Source organism: Poecilia mexicana, unplaced genomic scaffold (assembly GCF_051168715.1).
Source record: "Poecilia mexicana isolate PSO_F unplaced genomic scaffold, ASM5116871v1 scaffold_17, whole genome shotgun sequence".
NCBI classification, from domain to species: Eukaryota; Metazoa; Chordata; class Actinopteri; order Cyprinodontiformes; family Poeciliidae; genus Poecilia; species Poecilia mexicana.
In genome coordinates, this window is record NW_028263386.1 from 16,068,224 (window position 1) to 16,083,828 (window position 15,605).

General features: G+C 36.6%; 1 protein-coding gene across 4 annotated transcripts in view; it reads right to left on the bottom strand.

Annotated features, from left to right (window-relative positions):
- The window catches only part of tnn (tenascin N), a 40,096-nt gene extending 31,378 nt beyond the window's left edge, over positions 1-8,718 (bottom strand). The window contains exons 1-4 of one of the 4 annotated variants that reach the window (XM_015000145.2): positions 7,526-8,718; positions 1,742-1,939; positions 1,363-1,563; positions 865-1,233 (exon numbers count right to left, since the gene is read on the bottom strand). In XM_015000145.2, coding sequence (XP_014855631.2) covers positions 865-1,233; positions 1,363-1,563; positions 1,742-1,937 — 766 coding nt within the window. In that variant the 5' untranslated portion in view covers positions 1,938-1,939; positions 7,526-8,718. Of the gene's footprint in view, positions 1-864; positions 1,234-1,362; positions 1,564-1,741; positions 2,412-7,525 lie in introns of those variants that run through there. The other 3 variants (XM_088014991.1, XM_088014992.1, XM_088014990.1) reach the window with 3 other exon arrangements.
- Positions 8,719-15,605: the final 6,887 nt, after the last annotated feature.

A 15,605-nucleotide genomic window follows, 5' to 3' on the forward strand; every position in this document is an offset into this window, starting at 1 on the left:
CTATTGCCTCTATGTAAAAGGAGCAAACAACTTGTGAGGTATTTATATTACCTTTAATAACTGTAGAATTATCCCTACTGTTTGAATTTCTGTTTTATTATGTGTGGTGACCATGTTTCCTTTGGTTTTCCTTTTTTCTGCTATGTACACATAACTCGTTTTAAAAAATGCTCTTTTTTCTTCTCTATTTTTCCCAAGCATCTGAATACAATCTGCCAGTTGCCAAATATTAAGATATTTTAATACAAAGGACAGAATTTAGGTGGTTTTTTTTATCTTTGATTTGAAAATGAAGTTCTTCTGCTGTGTTTTGTTTGTATGCATTTCATTTTTATTCTCCATCCAGCTTCATTAGTCTTGATTATTCTTGTGTTTTAGTCATCAAGTTGCTATTATAAATAGATGTTCAGGTGTAGGTTTGAGCTTCTAAATTTAAAAACCAATTAGGCAAAATTGCAGTAATTAATCTTTCAGAAGTTAAATGGTTTGTGAGATTAGGTCGTAGTGCGTTATGGTCTGTTTTGATCACTGGAGCCTACAACTTCTGTGGATCACACACTATGGCGTGCTATGATAAAATGCATGGTCAGAAATGGATGAAAAAGTACAAATGAATTTCTAAGCCACTATTTAATATGTTAGTATTCAGAAAACAACTGGACTATTTGACAGGTCTTCAGCTTTGGTCCATAAAACCCCACCTCAACCTGTAAGAAATTGAACTGCTAAATGCCGGGCTGCAGAGTTGATCACTTGTAATAATAGTATTTGTACTAGCACAGGCTCATTGCTGATATCTTGAGAAATGTATTTAAAACATTTGAAATTTAACATGTTCTGTGTTTATCATTTGAAACGCCTTACCTAGAGAACAATCCTCTCCATAGAAGCCTTCTTCACAGACGCATTGACCATCCACACACTGCCCATTGCCACCACAGTCATTAGGACACGTCGGGGTACTGCAGTCTTCACCGGTAAAATGAGGGAAACACACACATTTTCCATCCCTGCACTCCCCCTTATCATTGCAGTCGCCTGGACATGTCAGCTGGCTGCAGTCTTCTCCTGTGTAACCCTCATAGCAAACGCATTTCCCATCTACACATCGGCCATTGTCGTTGCACTCATCAGGGCAGGAGGACACGGAGCAGTCAGGCCCTTCCCATCCTGGGTTACAAAGGCAGCTGCAGGTGTCTTGCTGGTAGGTACCATGATCGCTGCAGCTTGTGTCTACACCATAACGCAAAGACACGACAGAAGGAAACACTGTTGGTGGCTGAATGTTATAATTTATCTTGAATGGTGGAATAGCTGACTGCTTATTCCGGCTGCTTAAATGCAATGTTTGTGGCAGCTCACCTGCAACACCTCCTCTTCCACAGCATCCTTGAGTGCACTGGGTCTTTAGGTAGGTGACTTCTTCTTCCAGTCCGTTGATTCTGTACAGTAGGTCTTTGAAGCTTTCCGATTCCTCACAATTACATTTGGGTGTTTGCAGCCTAATGTTGTGTTTAAAGATGATGTCGTTTTCTCCATTGGTTATGGTATCTTGTTGCAGAGCTACAAAAAAAATGACACTTTTCAGTTTTTGACGCTAATAAAAGCACAATGTAAAAATGCTCAATCTAACTACTTTAAGAATATGTGTTTACATTGCACGTTACATTCCAATTTCTTATGTAATCATTGTAAGCTGCCTATGCGCATGTTTTATTTATGTTTGTCTCATCTGTTTGACCTGTCTTGTGTGTTGGCAGACGCTCCACGGTGCAACTGGAGCTTCCTGGGATGTCAAGCTTATAGATGTGGCTGAAGGTGAGTCCCTGCTCTGTGCCAGAGGAATCTGGCTGGTTGTCTGTGCAGCGCACATGGTGTGACACAGTGCAAAGTATAATCAGCAGGCATAGGGCCCTCCACAGGAGTCCAGCGCTCATTGCTGCAAGAAAAGATATGCGTTATTTATTTTTTTTCTTTTTCAGTTTTCCTTTCTGGCTCAAAATAGACATTTGGTGCCTACAAATCACATTACGCATTCACAGACTGTTCAAGCAACTTTCAAGCCTAAATGTAAATGCAAAAAATTTATTTCACCTTGCAAATATTTTTTTTATAACCACACATATTTTTCTTACCAAGTTTGTCTTATTCTGGGACTGTTGTTATTTTTTCTTACAGTAAAACTAGTGATTAAATATGCTTAGCTATTTCCAGGCTGTAAACGTGTCATAAAACATTGCACCATGAAATAGTAAAATGGAGAAAATGTAGCTTTGCACCAAAACTCGGTTTAGTGTTCCAGGACATAAAACAGTATTGTAGTTATGTTTCTGCTGATGCATGTTAAAGTTGCTTTTGTTGTTGTTGTTGCATTTTGGCAAAACTTCTCCCTTTTTTCTGCCTTTTTTTCTGTTAGGGTAGGGAAGGGTCAGAATAGGAACTACTGGCCTTTACTTGCAGTAGATTACATTGGACATGGATGGAGACATGCTGCAGAGCTCCAAAGGTCGGGAATCAAACCCCAGACAACTGCACAGAGGACTAATAAGAGGTAGAGTGGGGTGGCCACTCTACCTCTCCACTACTTGTCGCCACAGGGGTTTTCTTTTCCACTTGTTAAAACTTAACAGCTTTTCTGTTCATTGTATTTTACCCAGAGACAATATACAAAAGTTATGGACTAAACCCAATCCCTGGTCTACTGACCACATATGGTCAATCAAATGTTGCTGGACTGAAAGCAAATTAGGAAAGTTTCATTTCAGTGTTAGGGCAACCATTACATCGCGCCTTTACTAACCTTCAAACAGAGTCTACCCTACCTACACCTTTCCAGGCCACCCGGAAAGGATGTGTTTTGTTTAATCAAACAAAATTTAACAAAACACACTAAAAGAAGAATGATCATTTGAATCAAGTCTCCATCGATGTAAGACTATCATCAAGAAACCAACTCTGAAAAGGCTCAATTTAACAAGCTTAAAGCATTTAAAGGAAGATGAAAACTCAGTATAGACTGCTACTAACCAACTAATTGGTCCCAGTGGTTTTTTAAATGTTGGTGTATTTGTTTTCCTCAAATGATATCACAGGAATAGCCTACCGAATGTGGAACAGCTCACAAGTAAATGGAGCTATTTGTATTCATGCTTCACTGGACCAGAACCCTGACTCTTGAGGTTGAATAAGGTTTTCTTAAATTGTTTTCAGAGTTCAAACTTGAGTCAGGAAAGGACATCTATTTAAAAAACAATTCATAAACTCTAGTATACTCACTATGGCGAACAGCTGTTTATTTAATCTCAGAAAATTTGAGCCACGAAGTCATTGCGCATGAGTGGGTTTTGTAGGTGCTGATGCACCCCGTCCACATTAAAAAGCATCAGAATATGAGCAGTCTTTACTTAGCCAGAGATTATTTTGGGTTGAAGTATGAAATTTGCTTGTTCAGGCATTTGCAAAGTTGCAGAAAGGGCAGAAGCTCTTCTAATGATGTCATTGCATGTAATAACAGTGATGTCATGCTAACATGAAACCTTCCAGCGGCTTCCCCCAAAAAGCCCCAAATAACATGCTTTAAGAGGAGGGTACCTTTTAAAATCTCGAGAAGGTTATTTTGGGTTTTGGGTTTAACATTCTGGTAGAAAAAAAGAGTTTTAAACTGGTGGAGACTTCTGTGTAGAGCTTGTGTGGTCTGGAAGAAACACACTTCCAACAGATGTTGTTGGAGGACAGATGAGTAATAAATGTGCATTGGTTGTCAAATGGAAGCTACATATTATATATACTGGATAAAGTTTTTCTTTAGTTAAAATTGAGTAATAGCTGAATGCTGCAGAGCAAGTCTGTAAAACTGCAGGTACAATACAATTATTTTAATAGAGACGTAGAGACAAAAAAAAAGTTCTTAATTTCAGGTTTCAATCTAACTTACTGTAAAATCTTTATAACACTGATTCATTTTTTTAAAAAGTTATTGAAAAGATCAAACTCCTTATTCAGAAAACCCCGGTGTCTAAACAAAGCTTGCTGCGTGTAGGATGGGAAAACATCTGGAAAAGTTTGAAATGAGATGAGAAATAAGCCAAAATAATATGATTTAATACGGGCATATCTTTGGCCAGATTATAAAACTGTCAACAATTAGACATAAATCCAACCCATCTTTCATTCACTGTCATTACATGATTTGGGGCAAATCCTCTGCGGGGCCTAAAGGGGGCCTAAAGAAATCTTATGCCACTTTGCTGAAAGCTGGACACAAGTTGTTTTCCTCTTTTTGCATATGAATCATAATTATGGTGATTTACCTTTTTGATGGAAGATAAATAGATTTGTATAAACATGAATTCAAAGCAATTTGTATTTTGTTGACTATTTTGGATTATTTCCGGACTTGTAAACCGTCCACAAAATTCCACCTATGAAATATGTCAAATTGTTTTGATCAAATGCGAAATTTTAGCAATGTTTAAAAATTAGAATGTGGTCAAAAACACCCCAAAAAAGACGCTAAGGTCATTCAAGCTGATCAGCAAACAGTAGCCACATGATAGACAGAATAGTGCAGTCAAAAGCTCTGCAGACGGAGAGCCTCAGTGGCCATGTTTGTTGCTCCCTATTGAGGTTTTATTTATTTTCAGACGCTTTTATTGTTTTTCTTAGAGAACATAGCACTTTGGCTGTATGCACAGAAAGCAAAAGGCTGCAACTGACAGAAAATGACAGAAAGGGGAGACATATGAAGGCGTGAGTGGAGAGAGGAAATGTGTGGCACTCGGTGCTGTGATGGGTGTAAAGACTGAAGGAAGATGAAATGCAAAAATAGTCCTCGAACCTGATTATGAGTAACTTGGAAAATAAATTAACACGGCCCACCTACAAGAAGTTTGAATTTTAATGATTTTGTGTCAGCCAAATTTGGAGAAAGAAGACGTGTGGGCTGCAAGAGCCATGTTTCTAACATATTTCCTGGGCTACATAAAGACAAAGAATGACAAGTGAGTCATTAAGCACCGTTAAGGACATCCAGTGTATGAAAAGAGTATAGAGTTGATAGACGTAAGTAATTATTAACATCCTGACAGTATCACTATATCTATATAAACAAAACTTATAGGTACAGAAAAAAAGAAAAAAGAAAAACCTCTGCTCATTAAACTGTAAAACGTTACTAGAATTCAAGATTTCTTGTTAACATAATTGTGGAAAAATGAGGAGAAGATATGGTTTTCTTTTGATTTATACAAGAGGTTTAAAGAAAGTAAAGCACCAAATTCCAGCTAGAGAATCATTGGTGAATGCAACTGATGGTGCAATTGGCAACAATGTAAATAAATAAAGTCTCTGTCTGTACACCAAGTAGAACAAGAAAGCAGTGCACAGATGCACAAATAGTCCGCCATGACCCAAAGTGGTTCAAAATGTTTTCACACATTTTCTGGATTCATTGGATGCACTCCATTGGACCAGCAACATAAACATATTAAACATGTTTGGTTTCAAGGTCTGAAATATTGTTAATGCAGAGGTATTAGACTGTCACTCTGAGAGTGGAGGAGACAGCAGGGAAACAATGTGTGTGTGCGTGTGTTTTTTTTTGTCAGAATAAAGCTCACTTTGACTGCATTTAAAACTGTCTTTCAAGATAAACAAAGTAAAATTCAGCATGTCTAAAAATCCTGTTAAAGATTCCTTCCTGAGAGTAATTTCTACACCTCTAATCAATGTGTCGTTATGGGGCTGTAAAAATGTTTGTTGAAAACACGTGTTCTTTAATAAGGTCAGAACACGGCCTGGGTCCACATGTGTACAGTATGTGAAAGTAGAAGAAAAGCTCTGAGAGTAATATTTTCCATCTGAGCTAGAGGAGCTGATTCTCTGCATCTCCTCCAGAGTTACCATGGGACTCTTGACTGATTCTTATTAATCAACAGCATAGCGTAAGCCAGCTCTTGTTAGGTTTGCAGTTTTTACATCCTCTTATCATTTTTAAACTCTACATAACCATCTAGATACGTTTTACAGTGTTTTAGTGATATTGGTAGTCTTCAATACATTTTATTTAGGGTTAACAGAGTAAAGGGACTGCATACAAATGCACACCCCACTTTTCAGATTGTTTCAAACATGATTAAAGTTTGTAGTTTTATTGTGAAATAATGAACTTTTTTTCTTTTCTTTTTTTTACAAGTGTCATGGATACGGACACAAAAATATAATAGAATAATTTAATTTGTGCACAATGAAGGAATCATCTTTAGATTGTGATTATACATTATACGCACGAATGGTTGTAGAGTTATCTGCTCTTTCCATTTCCTTTCCACGCCCTTCCTTTCCTTTCTCATTCTTTTCCTTTCCTTTCCAATCTGCAAATTGCTGACAAAACATGGAAAGTAAATTGATCAAATGCAGCTGAGAGCAATTATCGTCTGTGAGTGGGGCTTATATCTTCATGATCCCGTCTGCCGTCTGTTACCACACAGACCACAAGAAAACCTCGAACAGGACCTTATTTTCAACTATGGCAACTTTATTGCCTCAGTAATGCTGTCAATAAAACCACTGAACGGCAATAATAAATCAACAATGTAGTGCAAAGCATAACAAATGTGACGACACTGGAGATAGACTTATGTTTCAAAAATAAAGGGTGTTTCTAATCTTTCAGTCAGTGAAGACCTAGAAAAAGAGTTTAGACCTATGAATGACAACACTTTTTATGTCCCATCACCTCAGGATTGTGAGTTTTTCCTCTCGGTTCGTCGTTCTCTTTTAGCTTCCTTCTCCTCTCCATCATTCTGCACAGCTGAGAGGCCACATCTGCAGCTGGTTTTAAGAGCGCTCCTCTGCTTCGCCTGAGCCAGTACAGTAGCATTAAATAGTAAATCTACGAGATCAACAGCCAGTTAAGGACATCTATCCCGCCAGCCAAAAGTTATTGTATTAAATTTGGTTTTTGTCGTGATGGGAAAATTATTGCTAGCAGCTTTGTTGACACACAAAACATGATTGTCCATGTTGGAGCTATTTAATTAATTAGTAAGAGGCATGAATACAGACTTTTTTTTAAACTTTTTGCAGCAGGTCAAATTCTGGAGTTTATTAATGTTAATCACTGATTGAGATGTACAGGAAGGTAGTGCTGTCATTCCTACCAAGCTAAACATATTGAGAAGTTTTTAAAAATAACATTTAAGTTGCTCTCTAAGGTGTGGACTAATCATTGAAACAGTTTGACATGAGCAGTGTTGTACATAAGTAGCGGCACAGGGATTAAGTAAAAGGTTGAGGTAAATGTCTTCAAAAAGTTCTGACAATAAATTAAACATTTGAGACAGAGAAAGCAGTTTGCAAATAGATTCTGTATAATAACTATATCAGAAATGTGCAAAATCTGCAAATTTACCTTTTTAAGTGATCACAAATGTACACCAAACTGCACATCATTTGAAAAAAAATGTATCCAAAGATGAACAGTTTAAATAAAAAGAAATGCTCATTTCAAATCCTGCTGTCTTACCGTTTTATGATTTGTTAAATTTCCCCCTCCTTTATCTTCTGTTTGTCTCTTTTCTTTGAAAGTCTGAAGGTCACTCACCAAATCTCTGCCTGTGCCACCTGTTGACAGGCCAGAGCTACTGATTCAAGCTCTGAGGATCTCTACACTCTGAGCGACTCTCTCTCTCTCTCTCTCTGTCCTCCCTCTCTCTCTCTTTCCCTCTCTCTTCTTACTTAAATGTTAACATGTCTCAAATGCCTGTAGGCCAGTGAGTGGTAAGTTTGGGAGTGTCTCTGCTCCTTCTACAGTCACTGAATGAGGAGGATGAAAGATCACAGGAGGCGGAGAGGTTATTAACCACTTACATTTGATCCTAGAGATAACGACTCTTGACCTAAACACTCTTTGTGCATAGATTCTCAATGGTCCCCCTCTCATTTTCCACTTATTTTATTGCGTGTCTAATTGCAGTAACCAAAAAAATAAAAAATAAAAAAAGCATGAGGAATTCAACTTAATCTCTTCAGCAGCAACTGAAATAAAGGTCTTATTGAAAGCAGTGAGTTTGAAGCCAAGACAAATACAGATCTGATCCAGGATAAAACAGTCCCCTGGGGAATAATTATTTTTGACAGAATTTATCTCTTATGCGAAACATAGCACAATGAATACACATTCAAAGGCAGTAGCAGAGACATGCAGCCTGTGTTTGAGATGAAGATAAAAGAACACCAGCTATGGATCCTGGGTAAAAATAAAAAAAATATGATAATGATCATTTTGGTGAATCCACTGCTGTTCTGATAAATGGAAAAAAAATCAAACCATCTTGACTTGATTTAAAATGTCTTCTCTTCAAAAATGTGTCTCGCCTTGTTTTTGTGGAGATGGCCACCGCTGAGTGGCGTCTGAGGAGGGATCAACATCTTACTCCTTTAGAGGAAGAGCGCGCCTGCTCTTTTTTTTTTGGATGGCTTTCCTTAAAGAATAAAAGTTAAATGTGAAGTGGAAGCATGTAGGGCCAGGTAAACCCCACGTGCCAAGGCTGGCAGTAGTTCCTGAATACACATAAAACAGCTTCGACATTTCTGTGGGAACGGATAGGGAACATTGGGATTGTTTGAGTGACACTGTATGGATCACGAGCTGAGACAGGAGTTGTGAGTATTTAAACAGAAGTCCTCAGTTTTATCCGTGAACAACGCGACCGGGGATTGGTATACATTTTTCTTTTATTTTAAATATAAAATATGATGGGATGAACGAAACTGTACATCAGAATAAAGAAAAATGCATCTGCGTCTTTGAAGTTACAAACTATTCACAGGAGAACTTTGTCTGTTGAAGTCATGTAAAGAGAATCCTTGGAGAGTTTTAATGCATTCCTGAAAAATACTAGGATACTGTAATTGAAATTTGCAGAAAAGTTCTGGGTTCTTTAATTAATTTATTTATTTGTTTTACATAAGCTGAAAACATTTTGTTCTCAAATAAATACTCCACATTGAACAAACAAAAAACTCAAAATTTTATATGGTTTGTGATTTTATTGAACATTAGGGCAGTTACTGCTTTTCTCTTTTCTTTTCTTTGAAGTAGTAACATTTTACTGCTGTACAGCACAGCATTAGTGCACTTCTATACACTAGTTCAACATCCTATTTACTTTAAAATTACAAAAGATACTGGTCAAGTGTAGTTAGTTACTGCTATTTTTTATAATAAAAAAAATTACATTATTTTGTTCTAAATGATTTGTACAACTGATTTAAATAATTTTAGTAAAATTGAACTTGAAGGATAGAAAACTTTTAAATCCATTTAACACTTTCAAAGACCTGTGGTGTGGTAGGACATGCCAATTACACTGCTTCTTGGGACGATGAGAAGCCATGTCTCGCACGTCTATTCCTAGAGAAAAATGTGAATGTTTCCCATTGCGTGTGTTGGTTTCACCCCATGCTGGGAAAATGTACCCCACACAGCTGTAACAGAACTCTTCTCAGCAGGGTGAATCTTGTATTATGTTTTCTTTAAAGTGATGCATGTCTGCACTCAGCTTCCTTCCTCTCCTGGGCAGAAGACAAACGTTCAGATGTTATTAGAAAAGCCCACACACACCTTTTGATTTACTTTCTTGACTCATTTCTACTCCTCGTTTAAGGGTGAAATGCTCTTCACGGGAAAAAAAAAGCGGTTTCTTTTTTTTTTTTTTTTTACATCAAATTGTAGCCAGGGCACACAAAGGTCAAAACAGTTTCGGAATACCTCCTGGCTAACCTAATTGATTTAGTTTGTGTATAACAAGCAGGTGTTGATTGGATTTATTTGCAGCTGTCGGTTTATGTTATAGTCTGCTGCTTGGAATGCTCATTAAAATATAGGGAAAATGACTGTTATTTTCAATGTACCTCAGGCTAATTAAAATATTTTTTTAACTGTGTTTTTGTTTATTAAACATGTATATGAAAAATAAATCTTCACTTTGAGATGACAAAGCATTAAATGTGAATTTCATATTTATAACCTGAAAAAGCAGTTGCCAAGTTATATTTGCCATGACAGATAGTTGTGAAATATATTTCTCGTACTCCCATAACGTTCTGTTGGCACTAGTTTCAAATCTTGACACGGGAATCCCAGCTGTCTTTCATTTATTTAAAATCTGGTTGACATAGTCGGTAATGGGTCAGAGTTTGTCATTTCTTATGTTCTCAAAAACAAGCATCCAGTAATTATCCTCCAAGTATTTCCATGTTTGAGAATGGCTGTTTGCATGATGTCAGGTGCTCCTCCCCTCCCACATGTCGTTTGATCTGCATGTTCATTCGGCATTTTTCTATTGCTTTTGTTTCAGTCAAGATTTTTTTGTTGTTGTTGTGCATTATAAACATGCTTTGAATGCATTTTTTTTTTTGGGGGGGGGGGAGGGGGGGATTATCAGAATCAAATTTATCTTCCATTCAGCTAATAGGCTTTCTGTGGCCTGTAGTGGGAAATCTGTTTATATTTCTCACAATGAAATTCATGTAGCCAGATGTTCAAATGCCATGTTTAAATATGAGTTTTCCTGTTGTTTACAGTCACAGCTGAACACAAAGAAGTGATTAAGTCTTATTAATCACATTTAGTACGTAGTGTGCCTTTTTAATGGGTTATTTTTAACAAAACCAAGAGAAAAGCATTACTTACTTCCTTAGATTTTTCATCATTAAGATAGACAATAACGGCTTGTTTTTAAGTTTGATTGCAAGATACAGGAAATATTTTTACTGACCACTTCTCAATCCTGGTTACTGCTTGTTGAGACAATTTGCACACCTCCCCCTAATAATTTTGAATGTCTTGTAAAAATCACCATGTGAGAGATCCTTATACTTACACACTACAATAAAGTGACGATTACTCCAATATATTTTTGCCAAACCATAACATGCCAAAAATGTCTTTAATTGAGGTAATAGTTACCTTGCATTCTACTACAGTTTCTATACATTACACATCATTAATCATTATAATAGATGTCAGGAATTAATGTTTTTATAGTTTCCCCCCTCATGAATGGCCTCGTTGTGCGTAATCACAGCAGACAGAACTTGTTTGCTTTATGGATATTATTTCATTTGCAAATCTTAGCTGTTTTATATTTGGTAAATAACACAACACTTACAGTAAGAATGGAGTGACACACCTCCCAAAATTGATCCAGAGACTGTGTGGTGTGGTGTCTGGCCCAAGTCATTGTTTTTTTTCTTGTTTCTTTTATTACTATGTTAAGAAGTCACTCAGTGGTGATACTGGTGTTTATTGGTCTATCACCTCTACTTTAAGCCCTTAAGAAGCAATGTCTGGTAGTCAGTCATTCTGGGGCTGTCACTACATCACTTGACAGGTCACAGACAGGAGCTCCCACTCGACTTAAGGGGCCTCCTTGCCTCATGCCTTTCTGAAATCATGGATTTGACATGTGGTCCAAGTCATGCTTCAGACTGTTTTTGTAAGGGATTATCTAGGGACTATTTTATCAACTTATACACCTTGAAAGTGAGAAGATAAACATAACTGCACTTTCAATTTTTAAATATTATGAGAATGGCCTTAAGAAATGTTCTCTGATTACCCATACCTACAAAATGCAGCTCTGAAGCTACATGTGGCTCTTTAGATCCTCATGTAGCTCATAAAATCTTTGGCCAAAAATGATTAAAAAAATTGGAGCAAAGTTATAAAATGTAATAGTCATTAAAATTATATGTTCTTGCAGCTTTTCCTGGGCATTTTAATGCAACAGATGCATAACATTTTCACAAATCAATATACAGACTTAGGAAAAAAAATATTTGATAATTGGTTGCCAAATTTATGCTTTTTTAATGTAATTTTCCAAAATATCAAATTACGTAACTACCATTCTCATTTTTTCTGAAAATGTTCACTAATCTGGGTTTAACAATGCTGTTTGTCCTTTTCAGAAACCAACTTTTCTTCCTTCTTGGTCATTTGCAGCTCAAGCATAATGTTGGATAAGGATTTTTGGAAGGAAAAATATAGAGATTTTTCTGTATATCTGAATGCTGCACTTATTTTGACTCATCTTTTCAGAACTGAAAAAAAAATTGATCACAGGAACAATACAGTTTCATTTGGGTGGAGGCACCTGCTAAAGCCACAAGTTAGACCTCATCTGATGAAAGTGTCTGAACTTTTCAGTGACATTTCCATGCTGTTAGTGCAACAGACAAAACTGCTAAATAGCAAATAATTTACGTTCAAAATATAGCAATGATATGCCAAACCAATATACTATACTGCTGCTATCGCTATCATACTAGAGATTGGTAACACCACCAATACTACAGCAACGCTATGAAGAATAGAGTGGATAGTGATCAATTCATCAGTTGCAGCCAGTAAGGACAAACTGAGTTTTAAAGAAGTTTTGGCCTTGATTAAATATGGCGTAAGATGAAAAAGAGAAGTGAAATAATCTCGGAAAACAAAATAAAAATTCTATCTATTTTTTTTTATGCTAAAATGTTTAATGCTAAAAAAAAAACTGATTGTGAGCTTTACCCAACAGTGTGTAGATAACAGTAAAAACTTTAAACCAGCATAGAAAATAAATGTCCAAATAGCCCATCAAAGTGAATGAATGTGTCACTTTCTACGTAGAAATAATTCAGCACCCATCACTAAAACATTTAGTCTATACATCAGTTTGTCTGAGACTGTTGACCACACTGATGTAAATACATTTGGTAACCATCAAACAGTTGCCCTGTGCCCGTGTATGTGGGCTTAAACACCCCCTTCAGTAATGGAAACGAAAAACCTCAGCGGTTTTATAATGTAAATATACAAGAAGCCTACTTTGAAGAATATGGTATATTTAATCTTGCAAAGTTTCAATGTAGAAGAGGGACATGACTGATTCACTCACAAATTTAAAAGAGGCAGTAAAGTATTGAAAGCATACAATAAAAGGGAATTCTAGTCTCTTTATAGGAGCCTCAGGTCTAACAATAAAGACGCCAAAATATAGTTAAAAATAGTTTCTCATTCAGTTTTAAGTAAACATCCAGATTTTGTAATTGGTTTTTTTTTTAGGTATTGAAAACATCTTGTCAAAGAAAGGTCCAACAGAGACTTCAGTACCATGTGAGTTTACAACTGTCAAACATCTTGGAGCCATTTTTATTTTTGTTCCAGTGTAAAGTGAAACTGCGTAACTTCAGTGGAAAACACATCAGATTAAAGGAAGCTGTGTAGATAAAGCTAAAGTAATTTAGAGGGAAACAAATTAATCCCATATGATAGTATGGATGAATGTGCTCCCTTCAGAGCCTGGGTTGCGTGCTCAGATTTCTAAGATGGTTTCCACATTGTGCACATAAGAACTGCTTGTGAACACAGATTTATATGTACAGAAGAAGTTTCTGCCATGTCTGCACTTGGCACTCTCAACTTGATTTACACTATCAAACAAATAGCGCAGCAAACATGTGTAACGTAAATGTTGGTCCACTGATTATGTTCAAATGTTCTCCAATTACTGCTAGCTTTTAGGTTAAAGAGGATATAATGGGACTTCTGTTGTACAAGGCCGAATGTTGTCAAAATACAACTTAAGGGTTCTGACAGCACATCGCAAATGGTCTGGATCCAGGCTTGTGAGGCATCACTGGTTACATCACCCAGTGTTATATGCTGGGTGTAGATCACTGGAAATTTAGGAACCACTTCCACTTTCTTTTGGTAAAACAAGCAAACAAAAACATGCACTCATAACAGCTTACAATGAAAAAATAAACAATACGAGTTATTTTACAGGGTAATTATGTATGATGTGGATTTTGAGGCAAGGTTATTCTACGGTAACAAGTTTGCTTGTATTTGTAAACTGTTACTTATCACATATTGATACACAACACAAAATATGACTCCCATCTAAAACCTAATGCGTCAGTCAAATAATTAAAACTTCAAAAGTTTATACCGTTACTAAAGCCCAAATAATTATGGTTAAAGAACAACTTTAAACCGGATTCCATCCACTTCCTATGTGTGCTTAATCCTAATGGAAAATTAGAGTGGCCAGTTATCCCAATATGCGTGTTTTTGGACAGACGGAGGATGCCAGAGCACTTGTAAAGAATTCATGCATGCAGCTGGAGAACTTTCAAATTCCAAACAGGAAAGCCTGGAGTAGAGCTCAGGACGTTTTTGTTGCAAGACCTCATTTGCAATGGAGTAATCCAAAATTGCGTTTGTTTCTCATTCCAGGTAACTCATGCAGATTAATAGATGCAGATGTTTAACATCAACCATCTAACCAAAACAGACTGCACTGGGGTGCAGTTGGTAGCACTGTTGCCTTGCTGCAAAAAGTGCAGAAAGGCAACAGTCCTGGGTTCTCAGACCAAAAACATGATTGAATTCTCCTTATGCGTGCGTGGTTGTTTGTCCTGTTTGTCTCTATGTTCCCCTGGAGATAGGCGCCGGCCTTCCTCACAACCCTGCAAGGATAAGGACGTTTTTTTATAAGTGCTCAAAACACAGTTTGGGATTTTTGGAATGTTTTTTTGTGACAATAAAAAATAAGGAGTCTTAGTTTCAAAGCTCAATGTTTTATTTTGTGGTCTCATCCTGAGAGCACGATGTATTTACAGTCCTATGTGTTACACATTAGTGTCGAACAAATTTTGAATGTGGGTTTTCCTGGTTACAAACAACAACTTGTTGCATCACATTCCCCAAGCAAGATCAAAGTGAATCCCAAGTTCAGGCTGCTAAAACCTAGACAAATTAATTTCAGTGCAATCGATATCTCACTATGTGTCAATTGACACAATTGTGCAGCTCAAACTAATTAATTAAAATCTTGAACAGTCAAATGAAGTAGCTAAAAAGTAAATAAGAAATGAGAATGCTAAACAAGGGGTGTTGTATGATAAAACATATTATACATACATATTTATATATTTAGCAAACCGTGCCATGATCTGAAACTCAAAAATAAACACTCACAACTTACAAATATGCAGTAGTTCATGTACCAAAACCACATGAAAAGCACAAAATGACCACTGTGTCACAATATTGTAGCTACCAACACAAAATGAGATAATAAATTCGACTTACACACCTGGTGGCTATTTTTAAATAAACAAGAAGCTAATTGAATCATTTGATGGTCAAGAAAAAGCCCATTCTTGAAGGTTCAGTCTTTAAAAATTAATAAGTTCATTTTAAAACTTCCCCAGTTCAGCGACAAAATAATCAAATGCAGTAGTGTCTGGTGTAAGAAGGAAAAAATGTTTCAGTGAGACATTTCCTGTATGTCTCTGACTGAGTAAAATAAATAACTCTCTCTCTCTCGTTCAGATGTCGTAAATGTCATAAACGAAGCCACAGCATTCAAGCCTTCAACCAACCCATTATGCTGAACCGGATATATCTGGCAACGTTTTTTTTTGTTTTTTTTCTAACCAACATAAACTGAGCAGATGTTCCAGCATTTAAAGGTCCTTTTAATAAATCATTGACAAGATCAGCCTCTCAGGTTGAATTTTTGACCGTAGAAGTGTTTTGCTGTGGACTT